Here is a 16,066-nt window from a genome sequence, read left to right as displayed (position 1 = left end):
TATTCTGGGCATTCATATTCTGTTCCCCCTGTGGAACAGGGAATCCCTGCAACCACCTAGCACAGCACAGTGCACAGTACAAGCCAGCTAGCCACGTTGTGTCCTGGAGGAAAAAGGGAAAGTTTCTAAGGAGTGCAAAATTTTGAAGGTGTCTGCTTTTATAGCCAGGGGCAAGTGCTATTGAAATGCATATTTCGGCCTATCAAGAAAAGATCTTTGACTCAGGTGGATGGAATGACCAGAAACCTCTGTGCTGTCTCTTTAAGTACCCTTCAGCCCTGTGGGAGGTGTTCTTGTCACTCAGGCCGCACTAGCCAATCAGGTACTCCAGGTGACCTGCCAGTCAGAACTAATGCAGGCCTCTTCCGGGCATCCGCTTTCCGTCTCGATATTGCCGATTTTGCTGAGGACCTGGCACTGGTGGTTTCCTTTGTGAAGTTGCTGCTGCTAGGAGATGGTGAACAGCTTTGGCGACCTGAGAAACGACAGCATGGTGAGCTGGGGAATGCTGTCTCCAGATGGGGAGGAGCAGAGGGTGAGTTGAGGGAGACAGGATGTTGTGTTCTTCCGGGATCCGTGTGGGAATCTGCCGCCAGATTCCCTGCCTTGTGAAGTCCCGTGCGGTCCTGTAAATTCCTAGACCAAGGGGCAGGCCTCTGAACAACTTTGCGCTTTGGGCTTAATCGGCTTTGAGAATTGGGAGCAGGGTGCTGTGTGTACAAACATCTTTCTTGTCAACTTCAGTATGCCAAAGACGGAGAAGCCTAGTTTCTCCAGTTTCTTCTTGATATTGATCACTTTGCATTTAACTTTATGTACAATCTCCATTTATTTTTAACTATGCGGACGTTATCAAGGCATCTCACCTGTTGGATAGCACTGCACTTCTAAGCTGCAACGTAGAAGAGTAGAAGTGCTGATATGAAGGATTTGCCAATGCCTTGGAAATAGTTTAGTCTCACAAAGAAGAATTTAGGCTCTAAGTCACCCAAAAGATAAATGTGTTGTAATCAGGACTGTTAGAGATTAGGATGCTAGGGCACACCGTGCAGAAAAGGAGAGGCTGGACTGAGGGTGAAAATTTCCCATTTCTTAAGTAGTTGAGATTATCTATGTGGAATCAGGTAGTCAATTGTAGATGCTCTATCAGTGTCCTGATTGACCATTGTTTGCAGTCTACAGACCAGTGCAAAAAGGAATCTGGGAAAGGGACTGACCTTATCTTTAAACCTAATTGCTATATTTACTGTAGTACATCTATAATAGAAGATCTGGGTAAAATATTGTGGCCCTACTTAACAGAACTTTTCTGCATTAAGACATTGATCTTTCGAGAAAATACATGAGAAATTTTTAATGTGGTCGAATACAAATCCCTAGTCTCTGGAGTACATGACCATAAAATCTGTCTCAAGTTTTCAAAATAGTTTTAGAGTTGACAACTACATCATATTTGCATTCTCCTTGCTTCCTCCAAGCCCTAATATGCCTGGATTGTTTTATAATTCCTGGTCTGTCTTTCTTTAACAACAGTTACAAAGTAACCATAGTTACACAGTGACAGTAGTTACTTTATGAATGTGATCTGTGTCTTTAGGATTAATTAGATTATTACTTCATCAGACATCTTAAAAATATGCTCAGTTAACAGAATGGGGTAATTAAGACACCCAAAGATAGGTTACAGAATGGATTAAATTTTACTTTTTTAATCCTAATGGAAAGGAAACAACTGTGGGGAGACATTGGATAATAAAAAACTCTGCTGAGTCAAATCAACCTCTTTGCTTTAAAGATATGTTGAGCTCAGAATAAAAAAGCAGGATATGTGTTAAATTGGGGAATAAAGATATAGAGACCATCAAAGTTGTTAGGAATATTTTCCTAATGTGAGCTCTCTGCTGATGAAAAATTCCAATCAACTCAAATCAAAACAAGCCAAATTAAAAAATAAGTCCAGGTTTAATGGGAGTTCTGTACTCTCAGGTGGCCCCAAGGGGTCATGAACGCGACCACTGGGAGGAAGGGAAAGAGACCACGTGTTCCTCATTTGGGAGTTCACTTAAGTATTCTGTGGAAGTGGTTCTGAGCACTCCACAGGAAGTAGCCAGATTTGAGTCTACATCCTTTTTTCCAAAGAGAGCCTAAATGTTTTTCATATTTACCACTCCAATTTTCTGTCACCCCTATATCCAAAGAGTCTAGAATGTTAAGTTAGGAGCTTAGGCCCCAGCCCTTGCATCTGTTCTAGCCCCCTGACCCAGAGAGTTAGCACTTTGGACCTGGCCAGCTGGGATTTGGGGGATGTAGACTCAAATCTGGCAACTTCCTATGGGCAGAGGGCATCATGGGAAAGGGGAGAGCTAGGAGTCCACATTCAGCAAAAGGTGTGGCTGGAGAGGCATCTCAAGTACTGGCATCCCAGAGATGTCAGGCATCTGTTCCTTGGGGGAGGTGAGAGGCAGGTGTCTAGGAAAAAATTGTTATCACCAAAGATGAGTGTGCCAGAATGAGGAGCAGGTAGGTGATGTAGTGGAGAGCAGGCTGCATCCCTGGCCTGGCTAGCTTATACCCAAAAAAATCACACAGAAATCTGTATTTATTAAATCACTGCCTGGCCCATTAGTTCTAGCCTCTTATTGGCTAACTCTCACATCTTGATTCAACCCATTTCTAATAATCTGTATGTCACCATGAGCTCATGGCTTACCGGGAAAGATTCAGCATGTCTTACCTAGCAGCTTCATGGCAGGTGGCTCTCTCTGACTCTGCTTTCTTCCTCCCAGAATTCTGTTCTGTCTTCCCCACCTACCTGAGTTTGCCCTGTCAACTAGGCCAAGGCAGTCTCTTTAACCAATGAAAGTAGCACAGACAGGAGACCCTCCTACACCAGGTAGGCTTTAATTTGTCAAAACATGGTGGGATGGTCTTCAAGGTTCCTGCTACACCAGAGAGTCTGCAAGACATTCTGAAAGACACAGAGGAAAGTAACTGATAACATTTGCCAGTACAAGTTGGGACAGTCTTTCAAATTTCCTGCTTCACTGACAAGTCTGTCAGATACTCTAGGCCTGTAGGTTAAAGATTTATGGCCCACGGATGCCGAGGAACTTCAAGTGACTGTCCAGGCAGCCAGAATTCTCTGACATCAGGTATTATTACATCCTTCTGGGATCTGTGATGGAGCAGAAGACTGAACAATTAGATTTATAGTTTTCCTTACTTATGATGGAAAGTAAATTAGGTGAAAAAGTTTTGAATTACTAAAATAGGGTAGGTAATAGAGTATTTTCTCTAAACTTGCTAAATACAAAAATAATGAATATTTTAAATATTATTAAATATCTTGATAAGTGGATTGTTGTATGTAGTTTAGTGAAAAAGCCCAAACCTTTTATTTTAGTTTAGACACAATGTGGAATTGTTGTGGAATATTTGTATGACAGGATTTCTTTTTTTTTTTGAAAGTAATTTTATTAAATTATAAAGAGTTTCCATTTACGCCCCTCCTCCCAACGCCCTCCCACTCCCCCCTCCCTCTTCTCCTCCCTCTTTGTCCCCAAGGGGAGTCAGGGTCTCCTGCCCTGTGGGAAGTCCAAGTTCTTCCCCCCTCCCTCCAGGTCCAGGAAGGTGAGCATCCAAACAGACTGGATCCCAAAAATCCAGTATATGCAGAGGAAACCAGTCCCAGTGTCATTGTCAATGGCTTCTCAGTAAGACTGCTGGCCAGCCACATTCAGAAAATCCGGCCACATTCAGAGAATCTGGTTGGATTACATTCTCATTCAGTCACGGTCAATCTGGCCTTGGTAAACTCTCATTAGATCCGACCCCTTGTATCAGTGCGTGATAGTATCCCTCGCAGTCCTTCGTCATTTTCTTCCTTCCATTTGGATCTTGGGGGGCTCAGTTCCGTGCTCCAACGCAGGCCTCATCTGTATCATCATCCAACGCCAGATGAGGGATCTATGGTGATAAGCAAAATATTCATCAGTATGGTCACGGGCCAAGGCCGGTTCAGGCACCCCCTCCTCTGTCCAGAGAACAATCTGGGGATCTCTCCTTGGACCTGGGATCCCATATATAATCAAGTTTCCTGTAAACTCTAATATGACTCCCTTAGTTGAAATATATTCTTCCCTGATCCCACATTCATCCTTCCTCCCTTCCCCCCATCCCGGTCAACAGAGCTTTCTCCATTCCTCCCCTACTCCCTTCTCTCTAACCCTCTCCCCTTCCAACAACCCTCCCACCCCCCCCCATGCACCCAAGGTTACCTGGGACTCTTGACTATTTCCTACCTCCTGGCGGATAGCTAAAAAAATCTTCATCAGGTTCGTCTTCTTATTTAGCTTCTCTAGGATCACGAATAATAGGCTCAAAGACCTTTAACTATGGTTAGAATCCACTTATGAGTGAATACATACCATATTCCTCTTTTTGGGTCTGGCTTACCTCACTCAGTAAAGCGTTTTCTATGTCCATCCATTTGCATGCAAAATTCAAGATGTCATTATTTTTTACCGCTGAGTAAAACTCTAATGTGTATATGTTCCACACCTTCTTTAACCATTCTTCTATTGAGGGGCACCTAGGCTGTTTCCAGGTTCTGGCTATTACAAATAGTGCTGCTATGAACATAGTTGAACAAATGCTTTTGTAGTATGTTTGGGTATCTCTAGGGTATATTCCCAAGAGAGGAATTGCTGGGTCCTGAGGGAGGTTGACTCCCAGTTTCCTGAGAAACCGCCACACTGATTTCCAAAGTGGCTGCACAAGTTTGCATTCCCACCAACAATGGATGAGTGTTCCCCTCATTCCACTACCCCCCCCCTCATTTCTCTCTCTCATTAGAAAAGAAACACACATCTAAAAGTTCTGTTTGCAATCTTATACACTGCAGAACCACCTGACCAGGAATAGTGCAACTCTACAGTGGGCTGGTTCCTCCGTCATGAATCATTAATCAAGAAAATCCCCAATCACTGAATGTTTTCCTTTACAAATAGAGTTGAATAAAATTTTGCTTTGTTCTTTGTGAACATCTCATAAGAATGCTCCAGCTAGCCTAAAACACACACTGTATAGCTTAATAAATAAATATGTTGGATATTTTAAAACAACTTCCAGGAAACATTCTATTCTATACAATTAGCTCATTTTTCCAGAGCATAATAGTTTTCTATACAAGATGGCATATCCAAAATAGTTGTCTTTATATTTTCTTAAATTTCAATAAACTGGAAGTGGGAGAAATTTCACACTGCTTACATTTTCTCCATTCCTCATTACTTCATTCTATGAAATTAGAATCAATTTTTCTTGAACAGTTTGTAATTTAGAAACATTTTAACTAGTTTCTCTGTAATTATGGTATTTGGACATTTTGTTTTAGTGCTAAGACTCCAACTGTCAAAGGTGAAATAATGCCTATTAAAGTAAACTTTACAGCTACCAGTAAACCAGGTATTTTTTTTACTTTTAGTTTTTCGAGACAGGATTTCTCTCTGTCTTAGGAACCTGTACTAAACTCACTCTATAGACCAGGCCAGCCTTGAACTCATAGAAATCCACCTGATTCTGCCTCCTGAGCACTGGGATTAATGCCATTTGCCACCACCACCTGCCAGTTACTTTTTAAGAATGTTTTTCTAAAATAGTTAGAAACAGTTAATTTGAGGCAAAGGAACTGGTGGCACAGATCATGCTTTCTTTGATCCATAAACCAGTTCCAAGATCACGACATGCTGACATTTTTTCTTAGGCTTGTTTCTTGCTAGATCTTATAACTTCCCTGTTTCTCTTTATCTACATTTTGCCTCCTTCCTTTCTGTATGTCCTATATTTGTTTCTGCTTCTGATATCTGGCTGGTTGGCTGCTGCCTAACTTTAGGTCCTGGGCTTGTCCCTCTCATTCTCGTCCATTCTAGCCTTGTTCTCTCTAGATTCCTCCTCCAATTTTTCCCTTCTACCAGCCAGTCCTGCCTTCTGTTAGCTATTTACTGTTCAGCTTTTGGACCAATCAAGTGCCTTAGGCAGACAAGACAAAACAACAATACCTCTTTACACAATGAAGCAAATGCAACACAACTTCACATAGCTAAAATAATATTCCATGGCATAAACAAATGTAACACATGCTGACATTGTGAAAGTATCCTTCCACAACAGGGACAGGGGCATGAAGTGATTGGAGAGAGGAAGGGGAAAGAAGTTTTCCTTTGTTTATGTTTTAAATATTAAACACGGAGAATAGAGCTAAATAGAGAATTCTCAGAAAGTGAAATACAAATGGCTGACAAACATTTAAGTCTTTAACGCACTTATTAAGTATTGGGGAAATGCAAACCAATTACTATTTCTCTCTGATTTGATTTCATTAATGTCAATATACCTATTTTTTTAAAAAGAATGACAAATCCTGGAAACAATGTGCCGAAAGTTGAACTCCATTTCAGTGCTTAAGGAAATGCAAGCTGTTTTAACCATTTTTAAACTCAATCTGGAGGTTCCTTGAAAGGCCACCTCTAAAGATACTATGTACCCAGCAGTACCACCACTGGCATAAACATCCAGAAGTCTATATCATGTATGGTAAATCTGCTAATTTATGGTCATTGTAATTATATGTACAATAGCCAGGACACAGAAAGCACCCTAGATTTGAATCAACTGTTTAATGAATAATAAAAATTGTTATAGTCATATATGGTAACATTGAAACATTGAGAAAAATTAAACTACAAAGTTCACTGCCTGATATTTTGTTTGTATTCTGATAAATAAAGCTTAGGTGAAGATCAGAGGATAATTTCCTATTTCTCCACTGGCTTTAGCAAAAGCACTGTGGAATCTGTGTGTTTATAAACAATTGAATATTGAACACGTGTATTTACATTAATAATACAGGTAGTGTGCATTTGTTCTTTCATTCCCCTAATGATAGGATATTCTCTGGCACCCTATAGACATTGCTCTTACTGAACTAGTTCACTCTTAATAATTCCTGCTCACTGTCTTAGGTAAAATGACTCTTCTGAATCTTATCCTCTAGGACTTCAATCTACCCACTAAAGTTTCAATATTCATGTTGCCCTCTAGCAACAAAAATCTGTCATATTAATGAACTCCTAGATATCTGTCTCCACTTCTAACTATTCCTAATGTTTAATTTTTCTTTCTTTCTTCTTCTACTTCTTTTTTTCAAAATAATGTTTTCTAATTTCATCCATTTTCCTGCAAAATTCAAGCTGTTGTTATTTCTTTCTGTTGTGTAGTACTCCATTGCTTAAATGTACCACAGTTTTTTTTTTTTTTTTGTCCATTTTACCGAGGGGCATTTAGGTTGTTTCCAGGTTCTGGTTATCACAAACAAAGCTGCTATGAACATAGTTGAGCACAAGTCTTTGTGGCACAATTGAGCATCTTTTGGATATATACCTAAAAGTGCTATTATTGAGTCTTGAGAAAGGTTGTTTCCAAATCTTTTGAAAAATTGCCACCCTGACATCCAAAGGCGATGTACCAGCTTGCATTCCCACCAGCAATGCAAAAGTGTTCCCTTTTCCCATAACGACTCCAGCATAATTTGTCATCAGTGTTTTTGATCTTGGCCATTTTTACATGTGTAAGATGGAATCTCAGTTGTTTTGATTTGCATTTCTCTGATGACTAGGGATGTTGTACATTTCTTTAAGTGTCTTTCAGCCATTTTAGATTCCTCTATGGAGAATTCTCTGTTTAGGTCTGTACTCCACTTTTTTATTAGACTATGTGGTCTTTTGGTGTCCAATTTCTTGAGTTCTTTGTATATTTTAGAGATCAAACCTCTGTCTGATGTGGGGTTAGTGAAGATCTTTTTCCATTCTGTATGCTGTCCTTTTGTGTTGTTGACCATGTCCTTTGCTTTACAGAAGCTTTTCTGTTTTAAAAGGTCTCATTTATTAATTGTTTTCCTCAGTATCTGTACTGCTGGGTTTCTATTTTGGAAGTGGTTCCTCGTGCCAATGCATTCAATCATACTTCCCGCTTTCTCTTCTATAGGATTCAGTGTCACTGACTTTATGTTGTGTTCTTTGATCCATTTGGATTGATACTTTTTATTTTTTAAATGAATATTTTTTTTATTTTATTTTGTTTCAAATGACAGATCTGCTCAAGGTAATTTTACTCAGTTTATTTTTAAAAGGATAGGGCTATTTAAAAGACTATACATACAAAAATTTTTATTATAAGGTCAAACTTTTCTATACTGAATTACAAAACTTATAAAATTATTTATTGGAGTTTCTGTCAGTTGTGGTGACATCTAAAGAACATGGCCTAGATAGTATTTTGCTGTTTAGGATGCTAGCACTAAATGAGCAAATCCACTAAATGAGTACATTTAGTAAATTTTAGTGAGACTCTAATTCTATAAATACTGAAATAATCAGCACATATGCATTCAGCTAATAAAACAAAGAACATGTTTTTGAAAATGTATTTAAGATATATTCAAAAGAATTTATGTCAGGTGAATAAAACATGAAATTTTTCTAAAATGGTATAACAAATGTTAGATCCAAAACAAAACAGTAAGTTAGCAGACTTCTACAGAAATGAACAGACTATTCTGCAATCCTAACAGAGCAAACCTTCACCACAGTGAAAGTCAGATAATATCAGATCCTGCTAACAGCCTGCTTTCTGGTTGCCCTGAGTTGTGGCTCCCACCAAGGATATTGTAGTTTAGAGAGACTCCACTGGGCTTACTCTCATACCTGGTTGTTATTGTAACCACATGTAAAAATAGTACAAATCATGAAGCAAGAATAAATGTTCTTGAACGTTAAGTTTATTATAAGGAAATGCTCAGGAAAGGAAAATAGCTTCAAGAATTATGTCAGTGAGAAAAAAAACTATCTTTAAAATCTCAAAGAAGAGTATATTCATTTGCTTTTAATTTTCTGAAGTTTTGGACCTAAAAGTTTAAAATTCTAGACACTAATGTCTGATTTACCTAAGAAAGTAAGTGGGATGCCCAAGGTCTCAGGACTCTACCCAGCACTCAGTAAGTGGCAGCCATCAGAGCCTTGACAACAGTCTAGTAATACATAGGACTTCAACCTTACACCCAGGACCATGAAACAAAAATTAGCAACTATTATTTATAAAGATAGCTTTGAGGAAAGAAAAATGGTAGAAATGGCTACTGTGCCAACAAGTAAGTTCAATTCCTAACACCACCAAAAAAAAAAATTAAATAAAATAAAGATGAGAACTTAAAAAAGAGTAGAAACATATATAATATATATAGAATATAATATATAGAACATAGAGTGTATATATATAGTGTACTACAATCGACCTTGAATTTTTTCCAATAGATCAAAATCATACTAATGTATTTATCTCAATATTATATCCACCTTTTTTCTCTAGTAGAGAGACATTGGCTCTGACCATTAATCCTTTATAATCAACCCCATTTAAATGGAAATAAACATCTATAAATTATCATTTTAGAGATTATCATTTGAGCATTATTTTCTTCAAATTGCTTTCTCTTGTTTTTTGGGCAAAGTATTTTTAGGGTTCATAGAGATCTTTCCGGGGATCATGTTTCATCAAATCACATTAGCCTTAAATTAATCTATAGCTTTTCATCATCTGTGGAAACAAAAGCAGAACATATTTTCCAAGTTACATATCATTAGACTCAAATTTTGAAGTCAAGATACTTTTAAATATATGTGTTGGTTTAGCTTAGGAGCCCATACAATAAAATGTCTTTCTGTAGTTAGCTCATGCACAGTTTACAAATTCATAGTAAACACAATAATATACATAACCCAGACTTCTGCCTTTATTTTGCTTTTTTTTTACTCTATTTTTTACATTTATTTTCTTTATTTTGGGTTTTTTGAGAAAGAGTTTCTCTGTGTATCTTTGGTTGTCCTGGAGCTAACTCTGTAGCCCAGACTGTCACTGAACTCACAGAGATCCTCCTGCCTCTGACTCCCAACTACTGGGATGAAAGGCATGTGCCACCACACCTGACTAATCTATTTATTTTAAAGGAATTTTTTTCCCTTTTTCTCTTTTCTCCCAAGCCTGAATGTATTTTTTAAAAACTTTTTAACTGTTTGGACCATATGTATTTCCTTCTGAATCTGGCTTTACCATAGATCTTTGTCTTTTTGGGGGCATATTAAGTATTTTTTCTTTTGTGCATTTCTTTACTTTACTTTAAATTTGTTTTTCACATTTTACATACCAATACCAGTTCCTACTCCCTCCTCTCATCCAGTTCCCTTCACCTCTGCTCCACACATTTCACCCACTCCTCAAAGAAAGTAAAGATTCCCATGGGGGGAGTCAATAAGGTCTACCATATTGTTTGAAGAAGGACCAAGGCCCTCCCTTCTATATCCAGGCAAAGCAATGTATCCATCCAAAGAGAATGGGTTCCAAAAATCCACTACAAGCAGTAGGAACTAATCCTGGTCCCACAGTCAGTGGCCCTGCAGTTTGTTCCAGTTGTATAACTGTCATCCACATTCAGACAGTCGAGTTTGATCCTATGCTGGTTCCTTCCCCATCAGTCTGAAGTTGGTGGTCTCCAATTATGTCAGGTAAACTGTTTCAGTGGGTATCCCCATCATAGTCTTGACCTCGTTGCCCATATTCTGACTTTTACCACTCCTTTTTTAAAGGAATGTAAAACTATTTATTGACCACTCTTCATTATTTACAATAAAATAAATATACAGCTGGATGACATTCGGATACTACAAAGTTACTTTTCTGGCTCATTGAACCAGAACCCAAATACTGAAAAGATTGATCCTATCAATAAGGAATGAGACAGGGTAAAGAAAAAGCATGTAAGTCATTAGTTTATATTACCAAATTTTGTTCATTTATGTCAGTAGGTCATCTCTAGCCATGATTCTATTTCCACAGCAAACAGATATTCCACACATCATAACCTTTTAGTAGATTTCAACTTTCTACAAAGGAATGGTTCACCAGAGGAACCTTATATGCCCAGTTGTCTTTTTGCTTAGTTTTCAGAGACAGGGATTCTCTGTATATCTCTGGTTATATAATTTTAGCTTCTTTTCAAAAATCAGGTTTTTATAGGTATGTAGATTCATATCTGAGTCTTTGTTTCGATTTCATTTGTCAACATGTCTGTTTTTATGCCAATACCAATCGCCTTTCATTACTATAGCTCTATAAGCTGAGGTGGTGATACTTCCAGAAGTTCTACTACTGTACAGCATTATTGGCTTTCCTTGGTGTCTTGTTTTCCCCTATGAATTTGAGTAGTGTGCTTTCAAGGTCTGTGAAGAATCATGTTGGGATGTTGAAGATGATTGCGTTAAATCTATAGATTATTTTTGGTAGGGTTGCCTTTGTTATTATGTTGATCTTACCTATCTAAGAACAACATTCCATTTTCTGGTATTTTCTTCAATTTCTTTCATTAAAGACAAAGTTTTGGTCTAACACATCATTTTCTTCTTTAGTTAGTGTTACCTGAAGATATTTTATATTATTTGTGCCTATTTGAATAGTGATGCTACTCTGATTTCTTTCTCATGTTCTTTATCATTTGTATATAGAACGATTACTGATTTTTTTTAGTTGATCTTGTATCCTGACACATTACTGAAGGGATTTATTAGCTGTAGGAGTTCCCTGAAAGAGTTTTTTAGGTCACGTATGTATAACATCATGTCATCTGCAAATAGCAAGCAAAAGTTTGACTTCTTTCTTACTAATTTGGATCCTCTTGGTCTTTTTTTGTTGTCATTTACTCAAACTGGAACTTCAAGAACTATGTTTTATAGGTATGTTGAGAGAGAACAGCCTTGTTTTGTTCCTCATTTTAGTGATTCTCTCCATTTAATTTGATGTGTACTGTTGCCTTTTGTTTATTTCTTTTATTATGTTAAGATACCCTCCTTGTATCCCTGATCATTCCAAGACCTTTTTCATGAAGGGGTATTAGATTTTGTCAACTACTTTTTCAGCATCTAATGAGATGATCGTATTTTTTTTTATTTATTTATATGGTGGATTACATTGACAGACTTTCACGTGTTAAACCATCCTGCATCTCTGGGATGAAGCTGACTTCACCATGGTGAATAATTTTTTGGATGTGTCTTAGATTTGGTTTGCAAGTATTTTACTGAGTATTTTTGCACCAATGATCATGAGGGAGATTGGTCTGTAATTTTCTTTCTTGATTGAGTCTCTTTGTGGTTTTATTATTAGGGTAACTGTAACTTCATAAAAAGAGTTTGGAAATCTTCTTTCTCATTGTATTTTCTGTAAAAAAAATGAATAATATAGGTGTTAACTCTTTTTTGAAGTTCTGCTAGATTTCTTCACTGAAACCATTCAGCCCTGGATTTTTTTTTTTTTGAGGGGGGCTTTTGATGTCTGCTCTAATTCTTTGCAGGTTATAGGTTTATCTAAATTGTTTTCCTGGTCCTGATTTAATTTTGTTATGTGGTACCTATCCAGACAATTGTTCATTTACTTTACATTTTCCAATTTTTTGGAATACAGGTTTTGAGGTATAACATAAAGATTCTCTGGATTTCCTCAGAGTCTTAGGTTATGTCCACTGCTGTGGGACAATGGTCTGTACCCTGTCACCTCTATTTTAAATGAATGCTGAATGTCCAGCAGCCAGGCAGGAGATATAGCCAGGGCAATGAGAATTCTGGAAGAAGTTGGCAGTCATTACCCAAGACAGAGAGGACACCAGACCCAGAGCAAGCAAGATGTGACTGCCTTGCGGAAAATTGTATCAAGCCACATGACTAACACAGACAAGCATTGTGGGCTAATGCATGTTATAAGAGTTAATAAGAAGCCTTAGATACTAGGCCAATCAATTTATATTTAAAGTATATCATTTTGTGATTTCTTTGGGACTTAAAGACTGCAGGAATCAGGAAAGACAGAAACCTCGGCAAACAATCTACCTTTTCATTTATGATTTTGTTAATTTAGATGTTCTCTCTCTCTGCTTTTTGGTTAACTTGGATAAGGGTATGTCTATCTTCTTTATTTTTTCAAAGGACCATTCTTTGTTACATTGAGTCTTTGTATTGTTTTCCTTGTTTATATGTTATTGATTTCAGCCCTAAATTTGATTATTTCTTTTCATCTACTCATCTTGAGTGAGACTGCTGCTTTTTATCTGGAGCTTTCAGGTGTTCTCTTAAGTTACTAGTGTGAGATTTCTCCATGTTGTTTATGTAGGCACTTAGTGCTATGGATTATCTTCACAGCACTGCTTTCATAGTGTCCCAAAGGTTTGGGAATGTTGTGCTTTGTTATTGTTGAATTACAGAAAGTGTTCAATTCCTTCCTTCTTTCTTTCCTCCCTCCTTCCCTCCCTCCCCCCTCTCTCTCTCTTTCTTTCTTTCTTTCTTTCTTTCTTTCTTTCTTTCTTCTTTGACCCACTGTGATACAACTGAGCACTGTTCACTTTCCAAGAGTTTGTAAACTTTCTGTGATTGGTGTTATTGAAGTCTAACTTTAAAACATGGTGATTTGATAAGACTTGGGGTGATTCCAATTTTTGTGTCTGTTGAAATTTGCTTTGTTACCACATATGGAGTCAATTTTGGAAAAGGTCCTAGAGGTGCTGAAAACAACCTTCTGCTTTTGGGTGGAATATTCTGTAGATGTGTGTTAAGTCCATTTGAGTCATAACATCTGTAGCTGTCTTAATTCTCTGTTAAGTTTCAGTCTGTTTGACTTGGAAAAAGTGGGGTGTTTAAGTGTCCTACTATTAATGTGTAGAGTTTGATTTATGATTTAAGCTTTAGCAATGTTTCTTTTACATATCTGGGTGCTTTTATATTAGGGGCATAGATGTTCAGGATTGAGACTTCATCTTGATGGATTTTTCCTGTGATGAGTATGAAGTGTACTTCCCCATCTATTCTGATTGATTTTAGTTTGCAGTCAATTTTGTTAGATATTAGGATAGCTACACCTGCTTGTTTCTCAGGTTCATTTTATTGACCATTCTATGGTCAAGTGGATGGACAAATAATCAGAACAAAAGTCTACTCAGAATTTGTACTTTTTATTCAGGGTGAGTTTGAGTGTGTCCATCTGTAACATGAGGGGCCCTGCTTATTAGGGTTTCTGTCCTGCCCAGTTCCCCACAGTTGGCATGCCCCAAATAAAATCAATCACACAGGAGATCTCTATAAGTTATAATGCTGATTGACCCATTAGGTCAGGCTACTTATTAGCTAACGCTCACATCTTGATTAACCCATTTTTCTGATCTATTTTAGCCATAGGCTCAGGACCTTTTTCAGCAAGACAGCTCACATCTTGTTGCTCCAGTGATCTGGGCAGGAGTGAGGGAGGGAGCTTCCTCCTCCCTAGTCTTCTCCTATTTTCTTTGCCCCGCCTCTACTTCCTGTCTGGTTGACCTGTCTCTACTTCCTGCCTGGTCAATCAGCGTTTTATTAAAATACATGATTGACAGAATACAGACAATTACCCGCACCATTTCCCTCTTTTTTTTTAAACAATGAAAAATATCCATAGTCCATTTTTGGGGTAATGTGGGCATAGTATTTCAGGCTACTTCCTGCTGGTTTATGGGTGCTTATAATCTCATGGGGACCTAAAGAAAATCATGAGTGTGATTGTGTGCATGTGAGAATGCTGATGTATGTGCACTGCAAGTATTACAGCTCCAGAGGTAAAGGGCTCCTGACTTGTCAGAAAGTCAGGCTATACTTCATAGTGTTACAACTCTGGGGGAAGTATCCTAACTTTTTGGGAAGTTCAGATATACATACAAGTGTTATAGCTATGGAGATAAAGGTATCCAAACTTCTCAGGAAGTCAGGCTATACCTACAATTCTGAAGGTATAACCTGGTTACCAACAGTCATGAGAAAAGAAGGTATCCTTACTTAATGAGATGAAAGGCCATATCTGAATCTGGGGTCTGGTATGGGATGGTCACCCACAATATAAGGAAACCATGCTCTTCTCTGAGAGAGAGCCATTAGAGCTGATTTCCTCTCTGCTTCTAAGTGAGATTTACTGCAGAAATATCCTTTTAATCTCAACTACTGCAAAAGTTGTTATTACTTCTGCGTCACTCTGCTAAGGAGAAACCCTGCAGAAATGGACCAATCTGCTGTTTATGAAAAGAAGTTATTACTTTGTTTGGCCATGCTACCCTGTTGGATCTTCCAAGAATAAACTCTGATCTGTGTCACCAAATGATCGTGACCCAAAATTCTTTCAAAATTTATTACTGATGGAGGAATCCAGGAAATTGGCTGACTCAGCAAATGTGGAAAAAGACAGTTCCCAACTGAACACAAACAGGGGATTTTCTAGGGCTTCTTAGGAATGGAGTTTTCCAGGGAGAAGACTTTCAGGGAGGGTATTAGTCAGATTTCAATCCCCTTGAGCTTAGATAACCTCAGATTGGTTAGATTTCATAATTGGGAATTAGTTGGTTTTATGTTCAACTATTGGTTGATTTTCCTGCAAAGGGATTGTTTAGTTTTATGTTCAGTTGGCCAGAGGCCAATTTGGTTCTGGTTCCAGGGCCAAAGTGTATTCTTTGGCTCTGGTTTTATGTCAGGCTGTGTTCCTTTTGTTCTGCTTTCAGGGTTAGGGTGTGTTTCTTTCACTAAATCAGTGCTCTACCCTCGTCTTCTACCTTCTCTCATGAACTACGTGCTACCAATTTATTCAGAAATCTTGTCTTTTTCTACATACCACATATATCCATGATACCTCTATTAGGGTCCTCTTTGTTGTCTATGTTCTCTGGGATTGTGTATTGTAGGCTGGTTGTCCATTGCTTTATATCTGAAAACCATTTAGGAGTGAGTACATATTTGCCTTTCTTGGTCCGCGTTAACTCATTTTATATGTTTTATAGATCCAGCCAATTGCCCAGAAATTTCAAGTGGTCATTATTTTTTCCTTGTGTACTACTTCACTGTGCAAATGTACAACAATTTCTTTATCCATTGTTCAGTGGAGGGTTTGTTTTCAGGTTCTG

The 16,066-nt window shown here is 38.0% G+C and overlaps 1 protein-coding gene across 1 annotated transcript in view; it reads left to right on the top strand.

Annotated features, from left to right (window-relative positions):
* Nucleotides 1–343: 343 nt before the first annotated feature.
* Nucleotides 344–16,066, top strand: part of LOC148117628 (uncharacterized) — a 41,421-nt gene continuing 25,698 nt past the window's right edge. The window contains exon 1 of the mRNA XM_087902343.1: nt 344–535. Within this exon, the coding sequence (XP_087758469.1) occupies nt 455–535 (81 nt within the window). The 5' untranslated portion in view covers nt 344–454. The remainder of the gene's footprint in view (nt 536–16,066) is intronic.

This window comes from Myodes glareolus, chromosome 27 (genome assembly GCF_982192425.1).
Source record: "Myodes glareolus chromosome 27, mMyoGla1.1, whole genome shotgun sequence".
Lineage (NCBI taxonomy): Eukaryota > Metazoa > Chordata > Mammalia > Rodentia > Cricetidae > Myodes > Myodes glareolus.
This window is presented reverse-complemented; position numbering and strand designations above follow the sequence as displayed.